The 21,560-nt window shown below is 38.7% G+C and overlaps 2 protein-coding genes across 6 annotated transcripts; one reads left to right on the top strand and one right to left on the bottom strand.

Moving 5' to 3' along the window:
- The first annotated feature begins 908 nt into the window (after window positions 1-908).
- Window positions 909-18,976, top strand: LOC148870741 (Cysteine proteinases superfamily protein). 5 transcript variants are annotated; one of them, XM_088971773.1, is made up of 9 exons: window positions 1,014-1,192; window positions 1,325-1,478; window positions 1,650-1,737; window positions 3,078-3,141; window positions 5,983-6,088; window positions 6,212-6,266; window positions 12,197-12,250; window positions 15,492-15,698; window positions 18,185-18,976. In XM_088971773.1, exons 1-9 carry the CDS (start codon window positions 1,171-1,173, stop codon window positions 18,734-18,736), a joined length of 1,302 nt encoding a protein of 433 aa, XP_088827899.1. In that variant the 5' UTR covers window positions 1,014-1,170; the 3' UTR covers window positions 18,737-18,976. The 5 variants fall into 5 exon arrangements, with proteins under 5 accessions (XP_088827903.1, XP_088827899.1, XP_088827901.1 ...); XM_088971774.1 differs by having other exon boundaries at window positions 1,049-1,192; window positions 1,274-1,478; XM_088971777.1 differs by lacking the exons at window positions 15,492-15,698; window positions 18,185-18,976 and adding an exon at window positions 13,360-13,703 and having other exon boundaries at window positions 909-1,192.
- LOC148870740 (glucan endo-1,3-beta-glucosidase-like) lies at window positions 18,948-20,223 on the bottom strand. Its single transcript, XM_088969990.1, has one exon. The coding sequence runs from the start codon at window positions 20,145-20,147 to the stop codon at window positions 18,948-18,950; it is 1,200 nt and encodes a 399-aa protein (XP_088826116.1). The 5' UTR covers window positions 20,148-20,223.
- Between the last annotated feature and the right edge of the window lie 1,337 nt (window positions 20,224-21,560).

The following is a 21,560-nucleotide window of genomic DNA, read 5'->3' as shown; positions in this document are numbered from 1 at the left end:
CTTACTGCTGATTGACTTCTTGTTTGCAAGGACGGTACCTGAGAAAATGAGAAGAAGGATTTTCGGGGATTAACCTTATAGGAATACTTCAAAACTTAAGTCAGAATGTTGAGGAATGAGAAAAAAGAGAGTGCGAAAGCTAAGAGTATAGGTCGCGCTTTATCACTGTGCTCGAGAGATTAGATCGTGAGCAAGTAAAATCAGGTTGAGAATATGAGAGTGCAGAAGCATTGAAAAGTCTGATAGAGATCCCTTCTCCTTTGCCTCAAGGGCTTTTATAGGGTAGTTACTGTCAAATCGGGTGTAACCGCCATTGGGCCCCTGCCGCAGTCGTTACCTGTCAGGACTGTGCAGGTGATAGTTGCAACGTACCCCTTGCTCGGATGAGTGACACGTCTTAAAGGGGCAGGCACGCCTTTGCCTGCTGAGAGACGTGGGGTGCAGACTGTTGAAAGGACAGGAACTGCGCCGTCAGTCAAGAGATGTGGTGCAGTCTGATCGGTACGGTTTATCAAGTAGAAGCTTCTTGAGAAACGTCTGCGCTGCTCATTCGCGAGCTACTTTGTAGTGATCTTAGGAATACTTTGGGGTTACCCTTACTAAGGCTGTTCTCTAAGGTGACTTATTCACTTAGGGGCTGGAGCGAGCTGGTTTCCCTAGCTCGTGAGCTGAAGCAGTCTTGGAGTATCCTCTTCGGGATAGCTCGGGGGGATCCGGAACTTGTGTTGTAGTGAGCTCCTTCTACAGCAAACTATGATATAGCGATTTGCTCTGGGCTCGTTACTTAGCCATGATCAGGCTATGATGCATATATGTTGTTCATGCTGAATCAGATTCACGTGTCATCATTTCATAGCTCGGATCAAATCATCCTCTATAGGTTCTTAATTTTCAAAACATGTTTTTTCGGTTTTCAAAATCACATCAAATTTTCAAAACCAGATGGACTGTTTTTCCGGTGGGCATTCATGAATCATGACACAAAAACGCTCTTTTCGTTTCGAGAACTCAAAGAAAACAAAAACGATCCACGTACCGAATACTCTCCAGAATGAGTGTAGACAAAAGGATTCTTGTTGTGCTGGCTCTGCACAGCGCTCCTCGAATCGTCAAATTCGAAAATTTCAGGATTAGGGCATATATAGAAAGGAAAAACACTTTGTGTTTCCCATGGCGAGCAAGCCTTCGAACGGTAACTTCTACTGACCTGCGTTACTGTTTTCTTATGCATTTAGTTTGCATCACCTGAGAAGCCATAAGTTTTACTTCTCAGTTTGCTGGTAATGTTTCCCGCCTTCTTTATTGGAGCTCTCCTTTGTCCCAGAGGTTCTCCTGCAGCAGCTGAAACAGGGAGTTGCTGAATTCGAGCTCGCCTCTTCGCCGGTTACTCCGATTTCTAGTATGATATGTCCTAGATATCCGTCGCCGTTTCTCGGTGGTGGTGGTCACCGGTTCTTCGCTAGAATAGGATCATCTCTGTAGGTTTTTTCCACTCAATTGTTCTTCAAATGGTTCAATTAGCTTTTTGAAACAAGTCAAAATAAAACTGTCTCAAGTTTTTAAGCTCTTTTTCCTGTTTATTTTCCCTTCTATACACTTTATGAGCATAACTGGCTGAACTCATTTTGTCCATACGAATGCGTTTGAAGGGGTGGAATTTCACCAGCATTGAAGAAGGTGGAACATTTCTCTGTTCAGAAAGTTACTGGTGATGGCCGTTGTTTGTTTCGAGCACTGGTAAAATCTCGATTTTTCTATTACAAATATCAGTGGTAAGGTGTGGAAAGTTTTAGAATATTATACCATGAATTGACCATTTCTAATGCATATGTTTGATTGTCTATAGCGAGAGAAATTTATTAGATTGTTTCCCATGAGATTTGCGGCGGGATGGGTGGTGAAGCAGAGGTGTATATCTGGAGTTCTATGTGACTGAAACTTACCAATTTAACCAAGATTCTATTTGTTTCACCCTAGAAGGGGTGGAAATCTTTTCAACCTTTAAAATTTCAGTTATATTTTTGGCCCTTTTACGGTCAAATTCCACCCCTTTACGCGAAGCTGCATTGTTTATCCAAAAAATGGACACAAAATTTTCCACGCTGAAATATTCAAGCTATTATTTTTTTCCTTCTTTTTGTAGCAAAAATTTTGCTTTTCACCCATCTTAATTTTGCTTTGAAGTGATAAGGAAGACAAGGTTTCCATCCTAAGAAAGGCAAAAATATACCATGACGTTTCAGAATGAAAAACATCTCCATCCATTTTGTGTTGAAATAGATAGAGCCTAAAGGGAAAATTTTACCTGACCACTATAAGACCAGCTGTTTTCTATCGTACAAAATGTTGGGGAACAAAGAAACTATAATGTCCGTATATCGAGCATAACTAAAATTAGGATGTTGAGATGATGAATGCCATAACTTGATTCTTGAAACATTGTAAGTGAATGTACTTGGAGAAACCCAGAGTTATCCTCAATAGGAGACTAGATGAGGAAAATTAGCAACAGATGAATGTTGATGTGCAATAAACAGTGATCAGAGGTGTCTTGATGCAACTTGATGATCAGAAAGATCAACAATGAGTTAAAACTTTTGAATGTTTCGAAATTATCAGTCATTCAAGACTTGATTTTATATTGTTTGTGTTTTCTTCAGCAAATCGGGTTTCTTGTTAAATACTCCTCCTTTTGGGATCAGAAATAGTTAATCACAATTTTATTAATTTATAGCATTGAAACAACTCTCAGCATCCCATAATGTTTGGGAAGGAGAGAAGAAGGGAAGCATAAGGCCGATTAAACAAACACAATAATATAAAAACCAGTCTTACAAAATGCTGCCCCCTAAACAAAATTGTCCCTTCTAACCCCTGCCCTGATCAGATGCTTTGTTTACATATTTGTTGGAGTCGGTGAAAGTACTAGTTGTAGATTGCCTTATTTCTTGATACTTCTATTCACCTTAAGGTTTATTTAGACCTGTACTTTATTTAATCAATTTTCATTTCAAAAATCTCCCTTTATATTTCAGAGAAATTTACTTATAGTTTATGGAATCTTATGCAACTGACAGGTGAAAGGAATGGCCATCAACAAGGGCATTACTCTTACTCATCGGGAAGAGAGAGATGATGCAGGTAAGATGGGAAGCTTCTGTACTATTTTTTTATAGTTGTAATTCCCAACTGATTCCTCGTCCATGATTTTGTCATTTTAGAATTCCGTTGCTCTAGCATCTACTTACAGACCTTTGTTAAGGCATGTGCATTTTTGTATGCAAGCATGGTTCCTATACACTTGACCACTAGAGATTGCAGCTTTGCAGAATTGGAACTCACTCTTCTATAAATAGGTTGAAGTGGTGATAGTAATTTTAAGTGACGTTGGAAGAACAATATATGCATTTAGTTTGACTATTCCTTATGAGTTACGTCGTGCAAGTTTCTGTTTCACATGAGTAATTATGGTGGCCAAAGTGAGTAATTATCATGCAAAACGGCTGAATGTCTAGGGTCATTATGTAATGGCTGCAGCCCTTATAGTATAATGCTAATCTCACATTAAGGGAAATCTAATTGTATCACTGATTGTCATAGAGACTGACTTTGGTCAATGTGCTGGCTGCACCAACCAAATATTAAGTCATGGTAGTTATCATTTTATCACTTATTAATTGCTTCATCTACTGTAGCCTTTCCTATTTCAATGTGTAGGAATCTATTATGTTGTTGGCCATCTGAATGAACTTGTTGCAGAGATTATTATACATAGTATCTAGGAGCTTGTTCTTGACATATTCAGTGTAGCTTCTCCTCCACATAAAATCTTTTGCCAATGCCTTCACATAAAATCAGCAGAGTTGTACACCTTATGGTTATCAAGAGTAACATCATGAGATGGTTATCCACTATAACATAAGCCATAATCTGTATTCTAGAATCTTGTTGTTGAATGGTTGAAATCACTTAATCACTCACAATAACTCCAACTACACATTTTAAATTGAGTAGATTCAGAAGGGTGTCCATTTATTGATAAACTTTATATCTAACCTTTGGTTATACACAACTTGGGAAGTTGGAACTTTTATAAGTTATTTATGTATAGTTTAGTGTCTGTGCATAATTTTTTTTTCTCTTGTTACTTAAGCGAGGGTATTTTTGTAATTGCAATTCATAATATGAGATTAAATAAATATGGGCGGCAGTTAGGAAATCTGTCTGGTTCAATCTCCTCTGCTTTCAGCCCTAATTCTCTTTCTCTCCTCTTCCCTTTTCTCTTCTTTTCTTCTTATTTCTTCCCAGAAATATTTGAGGCATATTTTTCCTTTATTTTTATTTTATTCAGGCTGATTAAAGAACTGCCACTGGAGTCTTATTACAGGATCTTATGCAAAGCTTTGTTCTTTGTTCAAGTCTTGCTTGTTGATCTTGATAGTCAAAGGAATCCTGATAGCATAGTTAAATGGACACAGGGGAAGGCAGAAATCTGTTACGTGTTTGCTTTTTTTGTTTTTTTTTTTTTGTTTTTCTGAAAATAATAACAGTGTAATAATTGTGCTAGGATGATAAGTTTTGTTTATATCGTGATTGTACCTTTAAATACAAAAAACCATAGATTGTAGACAGCGCTTTCCCATACAAAATTATGATTCCCAGGATTTTAGAAACTAAACCTACAAATGCTTGATTCAGAAGCTAGAGCCTAGAGGTAGAGGAAGGCCATTTCTGTTTTTTCAGAAACTCTTGGATTCCTGGGATTAATCACCGAAGCAAATAAATTTGTACAATATATTCACATCTATGAACATAAAAATCGGGGTTCCTGATCTTTCTCATCCATACCTTTCCTATTCCATCTCATGCTTTATTTCCTCTGAAAAGCAAAGCATCATTATAAGAATATGCTTGCTTGTCAAGTGTTTTTTTTTTTTTTTTGAGGGTGGTGGGGGGGGGGGTTGTTATTCCTTTCTTCGCCTCCTAGTCTAAACAAGGATGTTCTTTTATATATACTGGGCATTACTTTGCATGAATATATATAATATGCCATTTTCTAAGCAATGGTATTTACCCCTTGCAAATAGTTGTAGCAAGCTATTTTATGGTCAACCTCAAAGCAAAAAGTTCCTCTGCTTTCAAGTATATTATGATAATATGTGTGAATGATTGTACAAAGACGACTTACACTTTCCTTTGACAATTGACACCTGAACTACTGCTAATTGATCACTCCTTCAGGAAAAAAAAAAACAACTTAGAAGCATACCTTCCATGTTTTCTGCCGTAAATCATTGTTGTCCACTCTGCCGTGTATACACCCCCACTTATCTCAACACACAATATATCACTTAGTTATTCTTTTGTTTCCCCATGGAGGGCTTACTAAGGACAAGGTCCACAAAACTGGTTGTACACTCAGCAGCTGGATATGGTTCACACTGGTTTAGTTCTCTCATCAGTCAGCTGTAGTATTCTGTTCTCTAATTCTAATTCTTTGGTGCCATATTATTAGTACTTTACTTTGTCTTGAAATATTCTTTAATCTTCACCCTTCTTCTATAACTTGCCTACCGTGATCTGCAACTGTTAGATGACCTTCCCTTCATATCAAACTTTGGGCATCAGATGGAATTATTTTGATGGATGAATGAAGCTACATACACTTGCTTTTTCTGGAAAACTTTTAGCTAGTCTTATCATCTATATCAACTTTAATTTTGGTAACCTCATTTGTTATTACATCCATTTAAATCTGTTTTTTTTTTTTTTTTTTTTTTTTTTTTTTCCGTTCTGATGATCAGCATACCATTTAGTCAAGCCTCTTTATCTCCAATGTTTTAGGTGTTTAAGGCATGGAGGTCCTGTTTCTCTTGTAGGAATGTGCAACTAGGAACTAAAAAGTCCCTTTACACAGCTCATTTAAATTAAATTACTGTAAACTGCCATAGAAAGTATATAATTCTTTTAAACATGATGCAGATGAATTGCGGATGGCTGTGAAAGAGGTCATATGTTATGATGATAAAGAACGGAGTCAGTATGAAGAGGCATTGGTTGCAATTACTGTAGACGAATCGCTGAAACGGTGAGCATGTCTGTGTTAGAAGTTCTATAACCATTCTCATTTTTTCTTGAATGCCACTTCATAGGTTTTTACAGATGTTTATGATGAGAAATGGCTATATAATTTTCAAATGCTTTTATTTAGATACTGCCAACGCATTGAAAAATCTGATTTCTGGGGAGGAGAGTCTGAATTATTGGTGAGTACTCTACATATTGATGCTTTCTCTTTCTAGTAAAAACTATTCTACAATATATCCTAACCATTCTTCACATAAATCATAATGACATGGAGAGTTAAGTTTATGTAGTTTTTCTTTGTTCCTTGGTGGTTCAATTTTGTGCTTTCGAGCAAACTCATCCTTAAAGTTGGTAGGTAGTATGTCCTCTAGATCATTGCTATGTGCTTAAGGCCAGTGATTCATTAATATCAAAGTTCAGTGAAGTTGAATTTTCCGTTATGGAATGTCAAGTGTCAGCACTTGATTTTGTGCCCTGTCCTATAAATCAGGCCTCTGAAACTATCAAAGCACCATTTCCCTTTCTCATCAGAAGCACTATTTCCCATTTAATCACCATAGGATTCCCATTTTGGACCATCCGAGCTCACCAAGGATAGTGGAAAGGCAGTCAACATCTGATGGAGCCCAAGCTGCCTATCTATGCTCACCCTTGGGTGCCCCATATCTAAAACCCCTCAAATGATCAACCATGTTTTATATTATGGCTAAGCAAATGGTGTACATGCATGAACTGATATATAAGGCTATTGTGGAAAAATAAAGAGGAAGAGAAGAAGAAATACTTCTGAATTGATAATGTGTTGATAAAACATGTTGAGCATACAACTTAAATAAGAAAAGATAGGAGAGACAAACTCCTAGAATCTCTCTCAATTACTCCTAGAATCTCTCTCAATTAGGGATTGATTAAATCTTTCCCTTAATCCTAGGATATGACTTTCCTAATTTTATTCAAATCTAATCTTTCCTAAATTTATTCAAATATGTAATCAATCAAATCAAATATGTAACCAATCAAATCAAATATGTAATCAATCAAATCAAATCATTCTAAATTTGCAGCAAATCATATCTTGCCGACACTCCCCCTCAAGTTGGTGCAAAGATATCTATCATGCCCAACTTGCTAACTTGAAGTTCAAATGGCTGCCTCAACAAGCCCTTAGTCAAAACATCTGCAACTTGCTGCATGGTTGGTACAAACAGAGTGCAAATTATTCCTTCTTCAAGATTCTCCTTTATAAAGTGTCTGTCAATCTCAACATGTTTAGTCCTATCATGTAGAACCGGATTATAAGCAATGCTGATAGTTGCCTTGTTATCACAATACAGTGTCATAGGAAAACTCATTGGTATCTTAAGATCTGCTAGCACCCTCTTTAGCCAAAGGACCTCACACACTCCTTGAGCCATTGATCTGAATTCAGCCTCAGCACTACTTCTAGCAACTACACTTTACTTCTTGTTTCTCTAAGTAATTAAATTGCCCCAAAGAAATGTGCAGTACCCCGAAGTTGACCTTCTATCAGTGATCGAGTCTGCCCAATCCGCATCTGTATACACTTCAACCCCTCTCTTCTCATTTTTCTTGAAGAAGAGTCATTTTCCTGGTGTACCTTATAGATACTTAAGAATTCGATACACAACTTCAAGATGTTCTTCGTACGGGGAGTGCATAAATTGACTCACCATGCTCATAGCGAAGGCAATGTCAGGACGTGTATGTGACAAGTAAATCAATCTTCCTACCAGCCTTTGGTATCTACCTGCATCTATTGGAACCCCATCTTTAATTTCTCCGAGCCTAGCCTTAACTTCTATTGGAGTGTCTGAAGGTTTGCATCCACTCATTCCAGTTTCTTTCAAGAGGTCTAGAATATATTTTCGTTGCGAAACCACAATGCCCTTCTTTGATCTAGCCACTTCCATTCCAAGAAAGTACCTTAGCTGGCCTAAGTCTTTAATCTTGAATTCCTTGGCTAAGCTCTGCTTTAGTCTACTCATCTCTTCAATATCATCTCCAGTCAAGATTATGTCATCAACATAGACAATCAGAACTGATACCTTGTCTTTGGTGGATCTTTTTGTGAAAAGAGTATGATCAGATTGTCCTTGACTATATCCTTGACTTTTAACGAACCTTATGAATCTTTCAAACCAGGCTCTGTGAGACTGTTTAAGTCCATATAGAGACTTTTTTAGCTTCCATACCTTAGTTCCAAACTTCTCAGTGAAACTAGGTGGAGGCTCCATATATACTTCTTCTTCCAAGTCTCCATTCAAAAAGACATTCTTCACATCCAGCTGATTCAGTGGCCAGTCAAGATTAGCTGCAACAGATAAGAGTACTTGAACTATATTTTGTTTCACCATTGGAGAAAAGGTCTCAGAGTAGTTCACTCCATATGTCTGAGTAAAGCCTTTGGCTACTAGGCGAGCCTTGTATCTCTCCAAGGATCCATCTGAGTTGTACTTCAGAGTGAACACCCATTTACAACCAACAACTGTCTTTCCATTCGGCAGATCCACTTTCTCCCAAGTAGCATTCTTTTCCAAAGCTCTCATCTCCTCAAAAACAGCTTCTTTCCACTCAGGAACATTTAGAGCCTCCTGGATACTGTTAAGAATGGATACACTAGACACTTGTGAAATAAAGGCACAATATGAAGGTGAAATATTTTTGTAAGATACAAAATTTGACAGAGGATGTTTTGTACAAGACCTAACACCTTTCCTAAGAGCAATGGGAATATCAAGCTGACTAGAAGAATTAGAATTACCTGGAGGAATATTTTCAGGGGTTTTTGGAGAATTATCATGAATTTCATGATCCACCCTCAGATCAGATTCTTGTTGATGCTGCGGAATAGTGCCTCTCCTTTTCAGTGCTAGATGTTCCCTTGAATATACAAGGCCTTTATTACTGTTTTGCACGCATCTCTGTTGTTTCGGCCTTTTCATTTTGAGATGGCATCACCGAAGGTTGTTCATTTTCAATATTTAATTCATTTGTTTCCACTGATTTTGTATTTTCTGCCTCACTTTCTTTCGGTGACTGATTGTGAGGAACAACATCATTATGGACAAATTCAAACATTAAATCAGAACCATCTAAAAGACCATCTTCACTAGTGTTGCTCTCCCCCTGAAGATGGGAGTGTCTGTAGTATGAGGTTCCTTCAAAGAATGTGACATCCATAGTCACAAACATCATTTTCAAAACTGGATCAAAGCATTTGTAACCTTTCTGATTAGTGGGATAGCCTACAAAATACATTTATGTGCTTTTGGATCAAGTTTTGAACGTTTAGGATCATGGTTATGAACAAAGGCCACACTTCCAAAAATTTTTAAGGGAATGTTTGTCACTAGCCGAGAGTTTGGAAAACAGTCAATGAAAACCTGTATGGGTGTTTTAAAATCCAAAATTCGTGTAGGCAGTCTGTTAATCAAATAAGTGGCTGTTAAAACGGTTTCTCCACAAAGATGCTTAGGAACCTTAGTTTGAAAACTTAGGGCTCTAACAACTTCAAGGAGATGTTTGTTTTTCCTTTCAGCCACCCCATTTTGTTGAGGTGTATTATTACACGAACTTTGGTGTACAATTCCTTTATCAGAAAAAAAATTCCCTAACACATTGTTAAAAAATTCCTTTCCATTATCACTTTGAAAAATTTTAATTTGAGTCTGAAATTGTGTTTGAACCATATTATAGAAAGTTTTAAACACAGTTTCAACATCTGATTTCTCTTTTAAAAGGAATACCCAGGTGACCCTAGTATGATCATCAATAAAAGTAATGAACCAACGCTTTCTAGAAAGAGTTGCTACTCTAGAAGGACCCCAAACATCACTGTGAACCATGGTAAATGGTTTTGATTTTTTTATATGGTTGGGATGGAAAAACAACACGATGATGTTTTGCTAATTCACAAGATTCACACTTAAAACACGAATGATTTTTATTCATGAATAACTTGGGAAATAGATGCTTTAAATATTGAAAGCTAGGATGTCCTAATCGATAATGCCATAATAAAACTTTACTGTCACTAGAAACAGAGATAGAGCTGAAACAAGTCTATCGGTCTTGCCTTCCAAAGGTTGATCCTTTATTAAAGAGGTAGAGACCACCTTTCAGTTTATCACCCCCATTCATCTTCCCCGAGGTTAAATCCTGAAATTCACAACAAGAAGACAAAAAATTAACCCGACAATTATGATCAAGGGTTAGTTTGCTGACAGATAAGAGATTGTATGATAGGTTAGAAACATGTAAAACATCTTTAAGATTTAGAGAAGGAGAAATAGACACAGTTCCTTTCCCAACAACAGTAGCAAAGGAACTATCTGCAATTTTAACCTTTTGATTCCCTGCACAGGGTGTATATGAAGAGAAGAATTGTGAAGTGCCAATCATATGATCAGTGGCACCTGAGTCTAATATCCAGGAGCCATTAGATTCGGTACAAGCAATGGTTGCAGTGAAAAAATTACCTAACTAGGCTAGAGAGCAGGATGGGTTAGAATTTCTTAACGATTGAGATTGAAACATTTTATATAAGTGCTTTATTTGTTCCTTTGTGAAAGGAAGAGACTTTGAGGATGATTGCTGCCCTGGATCTGAATTGCTTACTTGAAGCGCGCGGACATCTCCCCCTGACTTCTTGTCACTGTCTAATTTTTTCTTCCAACTTGCTGGTTTCCCGTGCAGCTTCCAACAGGCTTCCCGAGTATGCCATGGATTTTACAATGATCACACCAAGGCCTTTGCTTTCCTCCTCGTTTATCTCCGTCTACGTCTGCACCTCGAGCCACAAGAGTGGACCCTTCATTCTCAGTTTTTGTTTCATTAACATTCTTTAGCATCACTTGCCGTTGTGCTTCTTCTCTACGCACTTCTGAAAATACTTCTCTTATAGTAGGCAAGGGCTTTTGCCCTAAGATACGTCCCCAAACCTCATCGAGTTCTTTATTCAAACCAGCCAAGAAGACAAAGACCTAGCCTCTTTCTATCTTCTTTTTGTATCGAGCACTGTCACTCGGACTTTCCCATTCTTCTTCTTCAAATAAATCCAGCTCCTACCAAACAGCCATCATCTCATTATAATAAGCAGTTACTTCACGCTTACCTTGTTGCATTTTCCACATTCGGGTATTTAGTTCGAACAACTGTGAATGATTGTCCAGATCTGAATAGGTTTCCCTAACAGCTTCCCACACATCACGAGTAGTCGGCAGGAACATGAATGGTTTTCCAACCACAGGATCCATAGAGTTGATCAACCAGGCGGTAACCATTGAATTTTCAGAACGCCACTACCTGTACTTTGGATCATCAGTGGCTGGCGGTTTCACTTCGCCATTCAAGTAGCCGAGTTTCCCTTTGTCGTCGATCACCAACCGCACGGACTGAGACCACTCAAGATAATTCTTTCCATTCAATTTTGTGAATGGTAATTTGAAGAGAATTCTCAGAAAGAGAGATGGCCGCTGACTGAATACCTCCATCCGAAGAGGCTGAACCAGAGCCAACCATGGCAGCCTTAAAATTCATGATCGGACCCTAAAGCTCTGATACCATGTGGAAAAATAAAGAGGAAGAGAAGAAGAAATGAAGAGGGAGGGAAGAAAAAATACTTCTGTATTGATAATGTGTTGATAAAACATGTTGAGCATACAACTTAAATAAGAAAAGATAGGAGAGACAAACTCCTAGAATCTCTCTCAATTAGGGATTGATTAAATCTTTCCCTAAATCTTAGGTTATGACTTTCCTAATTTTATTCAAATCTAATCTTTCCTAAATTTATTCAAATCTGTAATCAATCAAATCAAATCATTCTAAATTTGCAGCAAATCATATCTTTCTTAATTTGCCGCAAATCATATATTGCCATATAGAAGAAAACCACAATATACATCATTGCTCATACTCACAGATAATGGAATTAATTTGCTGCTTAGTTGTTCAATAAGAAATGCGATTTTTATTGGAAGGACTTCAATGTCTATGTTTCTTAATAAGATATTGTTTGCTTCATATGAATATTTCCATATGGCTTTGTAGGTTTAGCATGCCTCTTGACAATTAGTTCCTCTTTCAGGTGTTATCAAAGTTGTGCCAACAGCCAATCATTGTTTACATACCAGAGCATGAGGTATGTCTTCTGTTTTCCTGAACAAAATAGTTGAAAATGAATATCTAATGTCTGTACAGATTATACACAATTGTTGCACCTTGCTGCTAAGATGGCAACTTAGAATATATCCATCTGGTTCTCCATGCCACCCTTATGTATTATTTCAGTCTTCCAGCACTTTTCTATCTGCATCAAGAACCATATTTTCACCATGTTTATTTAAAGAAAAACTGAAGAAAATTCGATGGATGTTATCCTTATAAAAAAAACTGTAATATAGGGCCAGGGATCTGTAGATTGGACAACGAAATAAATATATAGCTAATCTGTACAGTCCCTCATTGGATGGATGGTCTGGATCTGCAACGTTAGGCCCTGCACATAGTAGAAAACCCCTTCATTGCAGGCATCAAGCAGCAATTGCCTTAACAATAACATGAGTTCATAACTTGGGAGGTGATTCAGAAACAAAATTATCACAGTTGAATGATCTTAATCTATCAATTTGACATGCAAATTGGCCATCTCTGTCTGGTTTCTCCAAAGAGTGCATGGTATATGTTCAAGGCTGATCCCTCCCCATCTTTCACTCCTTAAGGCTCAATTTGAGAAGATGCAAATACAAATATGTACAGTGCAAATACAAGGTTTTGCATTGAACACATTTGTATTTGCACTCTTCCCAAACTGAGCCTAATGAGCAACAATCTTCCCAGATAAATTACTGAGCAAAAGTTTTTGCATCTTTCTGTACAATTTAACCAAGATCCTCATCAAGAATCTAAGAATCACCTTGGAAGCCTCCCTTTCACTGTGCTTGTTTTCTGTTAGATTATGGCTCTTTTAATAACTGGGTATCTTGTACATTGAGAGAAAATGTTGCCACTAGTTGATCTCATCACATATTAATCAATGATGGAATGGGTTTTGACCACAAAGTCCTAGTTCAACTCCATCTTTACCTTTTATGACATCGACTTAAAACTATTTGAGCATTGAAATAGTGAAGGCTGTAATGATACTTGTGCTTGAAAATGATCATACAGTCAGTCCCTACTCAATTGTTGAAAAGGTGTTTCTTGTTGCTTTTCATTTACTTATTGTAGACAATATCTACCAAACTGCAGCATAGGGTGGGAGGACGGGGCACTGGTTTTATTCCTATCGCAGAGTACGGAGTTGAGTTCAGTAAGACATCAAAGGGAAAACCAAGGAAGGTAGTAAGGCTTTTGTTCAGTGGTAGGAACCATTATGATCTTCTCATTTGAGGGATTTTTTGTGAGCTGGAGGACGAGGTTGTGAAATGGTATTCCTTTTGTGTTGATGCAGACCAGAATTATAGATACACTTGTAAATTGTACACATGAACAAGGTTGTCCATTTCAAGGTAGAACAAAAGATGCATACAATGTATTGGATCCGATTTTATTTTTTTGGAAAAGTACGTTGCAGCTCACTGCTGAATTCCTAATTGTACTGCAGATCTACAAAATTCAAAATGTCAAATACCCCCATCCTATACACCAATGCCCGCCTGTGAATTGGCATCAATTCCAAGCTGACACCTACCCCAACTGTAATTTGGGCTTAAGAATTCTGACACTGGGTTGAGCTGTCATTCTCCCCTTTTTTTTGGGTAACATAGACATTCTTCAGTAGTGTGCTTGTGCGAGTTGTGTGAATCCATATGGGCCTTGCTGTGTCTATTGCTTTAAGGTGTAAAACGGGCGGATTGCCATCCTGGCCCAGAAAGATGTGGGCTGTGCTCTGCCCATGTGCTACAGTACCATGCTGTAACTGTCAAGGATGGCCTACACATCTGGGCCGGCATAAATTAGTGCCAGCCCACGGGCCCGTACCCCTCCCTAGTCCGGCCGGTAGTCCCTACTCATTCTCTGGTAATGCTTAATGCTTTGTCAGCATGGCACGGGCCAAGGCCATACAGGCGGCACAACAAAAGTGGGCCGGGCCCTACTGCCCCTACATTACATCTATACGACTATACTATCTATTGCTTGATACATACCAATTACCACATAGGCACTTGACATGTCAACAGTTGACCCTAAGGAATAAGGATCACAAAGATCATGATAAAGAATCCTCAGAAGGGAATCAATCGGTTCAGCTGCAATCTAAATCAGCAAAGAACTTGGTCATGTTTAGTGGTATGTATGACACACATCGGGTTCATTGAGGATGCAACTTGCTCTTAGCATTTCAAGAGAACGTTTATCAGTTGGCATCTCTACTCTCATGAAATAATCTTCAAAACCTCTTGAATATTTGCTCAAACAAACTTGAGATAATACATTTTTCACTTGTATTTGATATCATATATTATCAGCACCTGTGTATGTTCGTTGGAGGGAGAGCATTCTAGTGTAGCACAAGAGGGTTAATGGAAGGACTGGCAAATTCCACTGCCAACATAGAATGTAGGTAACCCATCTTGAAGTCCCCAGAAACAGCATCTTGTCTTGTGAAATGGAAGGATCTAATGGCTAATCCAGGAGGAGCTTGTCTGTATCATCTCGTCTTTGTCTTCTGATTTAAAATATTAAATAAGCAAGTTATTCTTCTTAGTTTCATGAGAGTTGGTAATTTTGAAGTATGTTTGTGGGTTTTAAATATTATACAAGTAAGGCAAGTGTGTTGAGTTGAAGCTCGAATAAAATATGTGTTAGCTCAATATTAAAGAAGAAGAGCTTATGGCTTATACTATTCTGCTGAACCAAGCTCGAACTCCGTATTCAATCAGCTCGGCTCTGCTGGTAAGTCGTATCCACCCAACCGTGGACTCCATCTTCATGAAGGCTCCTATACGCCGTGGCCGTGCAAAGTGTAAACCGTAAACGTATTCATCTTCATCTTCTACGTGGTCCACCGTCCACGTACAACGTTCCTCTCTCTTTACTTTCAAAGGCTTACACGTGCACTACTGCACGAGCCACCCGCTATTCAATAGTCAATAAAGAAGAGGAAAACAAAAGGGGAAAGAGGTTAATAGAACTGCTCCCGCTCCCGCTCGCTTAGGCCTTGGAGAATTAACTCAGTTAGTCCTACTCCTACCGGTCATTTTCACTTGTTTCTTCGTCTTCTCTCCGCAAAGAGGCTCAGTAGAGAGAACGTATCCTGTTTGGAGCCACCATATCTAGGGTTTTCATTCTCTAGGGTTTCTATTTGTTCCTTTCTCCACAGAGAGAAGCAAGAAATTGATGTTCCGAGCAATGGTGGACTGTTGTACCACGAAGTGCAGGAATCGAAGCTCTGTGCGGTGCATTGCGTCAATACCGTGTTGCAGGGGCCCTTCTTCTCTGAGTTCGATTTGGCCGCTCTCGCCTCCGAACTTGATCGAAAAGAGCGTCAGATGATGCTCGAGGGTGGTGCTGTCTCCGACGATTTCCTTCGTTTCGATTCCGAAGAGTCGCATAATGTCTCCATGGATGGCGATTTCAGCATCCAGGTTAGGATTTTATCGAATCTCTCTCTCTCTCTCTCTCTCTCTCTCTGTTTCGAATATTTTAGTGATGGATTATAATTTTCCCGGCTTCACTTCTTATACTAAATCCTCTCTGAATGGTGTATCTTCCATTTGCAATTAATTTAGGGTGAGAAATCTTTATTTTCCGAAATTAAAATTTCTTGGTTTTTAGAACGGAAAGAATCAATTCAAGGGGGGAAAATAGATAAGAAATGCAGGAAACTCGATTGATTTGATTCCAGGGAATTGTTGGATAAAAGGTCAATCGATGTCTATGTTATTGATATTTGTACGACATTAAGTTGCGGGTATCGGTTTTGTGCCGGGATGTCAACTTCCAATGCATTATTTTTAAATTTTAGGTATTGAGTGGTCAAACCCATCAAACACTGCATGAGCCCTGCCACTATGCATACTCGTAATTTAGTACCATTTATTCAAAGTAAGGTCAAAGATTGATTAGCAGCATCTATTCAAACATGAACTATTGTCTTTTTGGTCCACTTTATTTGCTGTTGACATTGCACTAAATCGAAATTATTAAACAACAAGTAATAGGCATTTGGAAGATAATCAAATTTGCATTGACCTTATTAATTTGGTTGGATCTTTTTGTAGGTCTGCAGTCTGCTTTTAATGAGACTCTGCTTGCAATGTAGTTGTGTGGGTCTAAGTTGTAGGACATGACTCCGGGAATGGAACTACAAATTTTTCTCATTTAATTTTCTATTCAAAAGGGGGAGGATTGGGAAATTAAAGCAAGAATGTTTTGCGTAAAATCACATAAAAACTACTGTAACTCGAAGCTACAGATTAATTTTTGTTTCAGGATCGCTATAATATTATATTATATTTTCTAATTTTTATACTTTTAAATTCAAATATTATACCAAATTTAAGATGCGTCTGGTTAATATAGAATTCTGGGAATGGTCTTATTGCTTTAATAAAGTACTATTCTGATAGTTTTGTAGGATGAGATTTTGTCATTAATGTTTCTTGGATAAATTGGTTACCATACTTAAGATGTTACAAACATTGCATTATCATTCATTTTATAGTTCAGTGATGTCATAGAGAAATGCCCGGTCTACATTTCTCCTTCTCCCTTTATCATTCTGTTATATTATGTTCATCACTTGGTCTATTTTGCCTAACATCAAGAAAAAAGAATGGAGGATTGAAAGTATTCATCTTATCCTTCTCTACTATATTGATGATTAAATCTGAGTCCATCATTCAATGTTTCAATGGGGTTAAATGTTTGATCCAGAATGATGATTCACTTTTCTATTGAACTTACAAGGGAGATTTGATTGTTAGGATCATTTGATCCATCCTATCTTCCTCTTTTCTAGATATGATAAATCTGAGGCCATTTACATGTTCCAACTTCCAACCAAGTAAGAAGTTTGATTTAGAAGGACGATTCAGTTTTTAACTGATTGTATAAAAAAGGTTTAATTGTTGGGATCGTTTGATGAGGTTGATTTTGTCTAAGAAACTTCAATGCGGCCAACTGGCCAATTGGATGGTATGTATCTTGTCCGAACACATGGTGCTTAGGTAGAGAGATTATTTTTGTCCTATCCTTCTCTCATGATGCCCTCTTTGTGTGTGTCTCCTTACTCTATACTGACTGCACTTAGTTGTATGGTTAACATGAAGTACGATTGTTGCCTAGTTGAAGACTGGGGAAGTAATTGTTGTCAAAGATGTTATATTAAAAGGAAAAAGTACATATATACTGACAAACCATCTTTCTTTTTGATCGTGCTCTCAAGGGGTATATTCTCAACAATATCAGCATGTGACAGATATCCACCATGACAAAATTAATGATTTCACTTCTGATATTGCTGTCATTAATTTGAGGAAGATGGGAAATCATGTGATAAGTTATGTGGTTATTTCGGAGTTAGGACAATGAGCGGAATGAGTATCATACCATGTAGAGAGCAGTTTCTTGTTTCTCAGTTATAAGCTTGTAGTTCCTATAGAATTTAACAGTTATAAGCTTGTAGTTTCTTGTTCCTATAGAAGAATGTTAATGTAGCTCTTCTTGCTCTTGTTCCCAATCTATTAGTGTTTTCCTTGTCTGGTACAATCTATTAAGAGGGTCATGTAACTTATATTAAGGAATACAAGCCGTGTATTATCATGTTGTTGGGCCTGCTGGTATAAACACAACACACTTTTTTGTTTGAGGATTTCCGTCTTTCCCTTTTTACTCCCTCCTTATTAATAAATATAATGATGGTCGCAATTTGATTGTGTAAACATCTGATGATTATTATTATTGTTAATATTTTTTTGCTCCTTAACCATGTAAAGCCATTGTATTATGGGGCTTAAAGAGTCATTTTCTATCTTGATTTATATAATCAATATGAAGTACCTTTACCTATCAAAACAATGAAAAATGGTCATTGAACGTTGCTACCTTCATTTTCATCCTTTGCTTGCAGGTTTTACAGAAGGCTCTGGAGGTCTGGGATCCACAAGTTATCCCCCTTGACTGTCCAGTTGCAGAGCCTGCACAGATTGACCCCGAACTTGAGAATGCATTTATCTGTCACTTGCAGGATCATTGGTTTTGCATCAGGAAAGTAGATGGGGAGTGGTATAACTTTGACAGTCTCTATGAAGCTCCTGAACACCTCTCTAAGTTCTACCTTTCAGCCTATCTTGATTCTCTGAAGGGCTTTGGCTGGAGCATTTTCCTGGTAAAGGGAAACTTCCCAAAGGAATTTCCAATTTCATTATCGGAAGCTTCAAATGGCTTTGGGAAATGGTTATCACCTGAAGACGCTCAAAGGATCACAAAATCCTACAACATGGCACAATCTGCCCCTAACAGAACCGACTTGCCTCAATCAAGTTCAGATCCTTCTATGATTTATAGGGAAGACGGAGGATTCTCAGACATGGAAGATGAAGATTTAAAGGCTGCAATTGCTGCAAGTTTGATGGACTCTGCTCCAGCTGGTACTGAGGTCGATACAAACAAAGATCAATGATACCACTGATTATATGCAGGAGAAATCAGTATAGTGATATCTATTTTCAACTCAAGAAGAAAAACGTTCATTTGGATGGAAATGGTGGTTTTCCGTCTTTACTTTGTAGCTCTACTACTGTGCAGCATGTATTAACTTTCAATTCATACTCAATAGCTCAACGAAACGAAAGCCTCTGTAAGAAAAACTTTTCAAGGATCAAAATAGATGCTCAAAGTGATAAATGTTTCCTTAAGAAAAGTACCAAAGGATCAAAATTAGTTTTTAACATATATAGGAGCTCTGTAACTACCGTACTGAAATTACTCTTCCCATCAATTCCACCAACTCTTACTGAACCAGAGAAGTCGAACCCATACTTCTTCGTCATATTTGGATACAGAATTCCCCACTGGTACTCTGACTCGGCTCCTCCTTGCTTCGTATCCTCGTCGAACAACTCAAATACGTACGTCTCCGCAACTCCTTCTCTTCGCAGTGGTGTTCCTATACCCGCCTTCAGATGCCGCACCAGTCCGTCCACGTACATTTCCGCATAGGTCATGCTCGCCTCCACTTCGTTTGCTCCACCACGAGTCGGCCATCCTGTTTCCGTCACAATCACCGGTATATCCATATAGCCTGCCAATTCCATCGCACTGATCACTGCATCGACCATCACGTCGAAGAGGTTACGGTACCGAACTCTGGACATCATATCATCACGAAAATTGAAGGGCTGCTCTTGGAATAATGCAAACCCTATCGGAATCCCAGGGTCCGAGCGATACAATTTGTACGGATAGAGATTGATCAAGAAGGAGGAATTGGTTGCAGCTAGGAAATCCAGAACCGGCTTCACCAGCGACTCCGTGATGGATTCTTGAAACTGAGCCGCAGAGGGAGGAAATGCCGTAGTGATTGCGTTGCCGAAGGAAAAGGTCGTGGAGACAGAGACCTTGCGAATGCCGAGCTTATGGAGTGCTTCGTGGACGTTCCGCATTGCATGTGGAAGAAAATTGGCGAGGCGGGGCGAGGAGTCGAGGACGTCGTTGCCAACGGAGATGGTGGTGATGCGGGAGCGTGGATAGAAGGGAAAGACGTGGTCGGAGAGCCAACGCTGGGCGTTGGACTGATTCGAAGCCATTTCCGGGATCAGGGAGTTCGGGATGGAGAGGAGAAGAGAGATGCCTGAGTACGAGAAGGCACGGATGACGTCCGGGTTTGGCACCTGGATTCTGACGCTTTCGAGATTGAGTGAATGAAGTACAGTGGCAACGCGTTCTGGGCGGTGAAGATGAGTAGCGCCACTGTTGTAGGTGACGCCTACGGCCGGATTTGAGGGCTGGCCGGAGATCAGGAGAGAGAAAGAGAAGAAGGGAAAGTAGAAGAAGAGGAGGAGGGGAGGGAGATTCACAGTAGAGAGAGACATGTTTCCTGAGACAATGACGGGTTTGGACTTTGATTTTGAGCTCAATATTGTTATTCTACTACAAGATTCAGTTGTATTGCACTTACCTAGGGCTGGGGGGGGGGGGGGGGAGGGGACTGCGTGTTTCGCATTCGGCGCATATTAAGAGGACACAGGGGGTTACTTGATTTTTTGGCGGGAGAACCCCGGAGTAGGGCTGCAAGCCTGTAAATGGATGTAGTTAGATAACTTAGATCCATATTTTCGTTTATGTTTGAATTTCGAATTGCAATTAGATATTAAATATTTAAGTAGTGTTATTGAATTAAAAATAATGTGGTATTACTAAATAAATTTAAAAAAATGCGTAAAAAACCAAATTAAAAATGACTCAGATATTATATTATATTTGATCAGTGCTGGTAACACCATTACACCACACCGTTTTCTCGTAAAAGCGTGTTGTTGGGCTTGGGCATGTGTGAGTTGTAAGAAAACGGTGCTTAATTTTGGAAGCAGTGCCACATAGGCTGTTTTTTGGGAAAATGGTATTGGTTTTGTTTGGTACCAGTGTTATAGAATCATTTTCAGCATTGGTTATATTATTCAACGTCCAAGATGATACCACATGGATGCCATATCATTGCATTTCTGGCAACAACGAGTTGTTTTCTGAGGAAACATTAAATTAGGCGTTACTTCATACTATACTTTCTTGATTCCCAAGGCATAGTCTTAAGCAACGTTTTTTTATAGAAAAATTATACCAAATAAGATATTTTCTGAAGCACCACTTTTTTTTATGTAATGCATACATGGTGTCGTTTTTTAAGAAAAATACATTGATGCCAAACACTTATAATATATATGAAACTTAAACTTATGAATTTGTCCTTAATATAATATCTATTTATATATTTATATTGATGAGGGATAATTTGGCTTGACTTGCGACCTAATGACATGTGGAGCGACCCGTTGACCTCATGACATCTCAGCATCTTGGACACCTTTGCAATCCAAGTCACCTCAGGTCACTTAGCTAAGACCGAGGCCTGAGCAGCTCATCACACAATCGACCTGTCGAGGTGCCCCGTAGCCTTCTAGAAGCGAGCCAATTAGCTGTCTTTGATTTCTTAAGGATCACATTGCATGCCCATGGATCTTATCGCTATCTCACCCGAATTGGACGGACTTGGATAAACCTTATCAACTTACACGGAGTCCATCTTCGGGTGCAGAATGGACTACGGGGTGTGTAGGCTGGTGATTGTGGACACATTTCGTGAGGCCCATGACAGCTCACCTATATAAGGACATCGCCTCCAGCCTCACAAGGTACGCACGATTTTGCTCTCTTACTAGCATTCTAAGCTCTCAGCTCTCACAAAACCTCCTATGCTAACTTAAACATTGGAGTAGCCACACCGAATA

The sequence above is a fragment of the Nelumbo lutea genome, chromosome 2 (assembly GCF_056320005.1).
Source record: "Nelumbo lutea isolate HS-2025 chromosome 2, American lotus-T2T, whole genome shotgun sequence".
Taxonomy (NCBI): Eukaryota; Viridiplantae; Streptophyta; class Magnoliopsida; order Proteales; family Nelumbonaceae; genus Nelumbo; species Nelumbo lutea.
This window is presented reverse-complemented; position numbering and strand designations above follow the sequence as displayed.

Bases quoted from the DNA above. Each gene is read 5' to 3' on its own strand.
- LOC148870740 (XM_088969990.1), bottom strand. From the start codon at position 20,147: ATGTCTCTCTCTACTGTGAATCTCCCTCCCCTCCTCCTCTTCTTCTAC.
- LOC148870741 (XM_088971773.1), top strand. From the start codon at position 1,171: ATGGCGAGCAAGCCTTCGAACG. The intron at 1,479-1,649 runs GTAGGTTTTTTC...ATGCGTTTGAAG, and splicing joins GCTAGAATAGGATCATCTCT to GGGTGGAATTTCACCAGCAT. The intron at 15,699-18,184 runs GTTAGGATTTTA...CTTTGCTTGCAG, and splicing joins ATGGCGATTTCAGCATCCAG to GTTTTACAGAAGGCTCTGGA.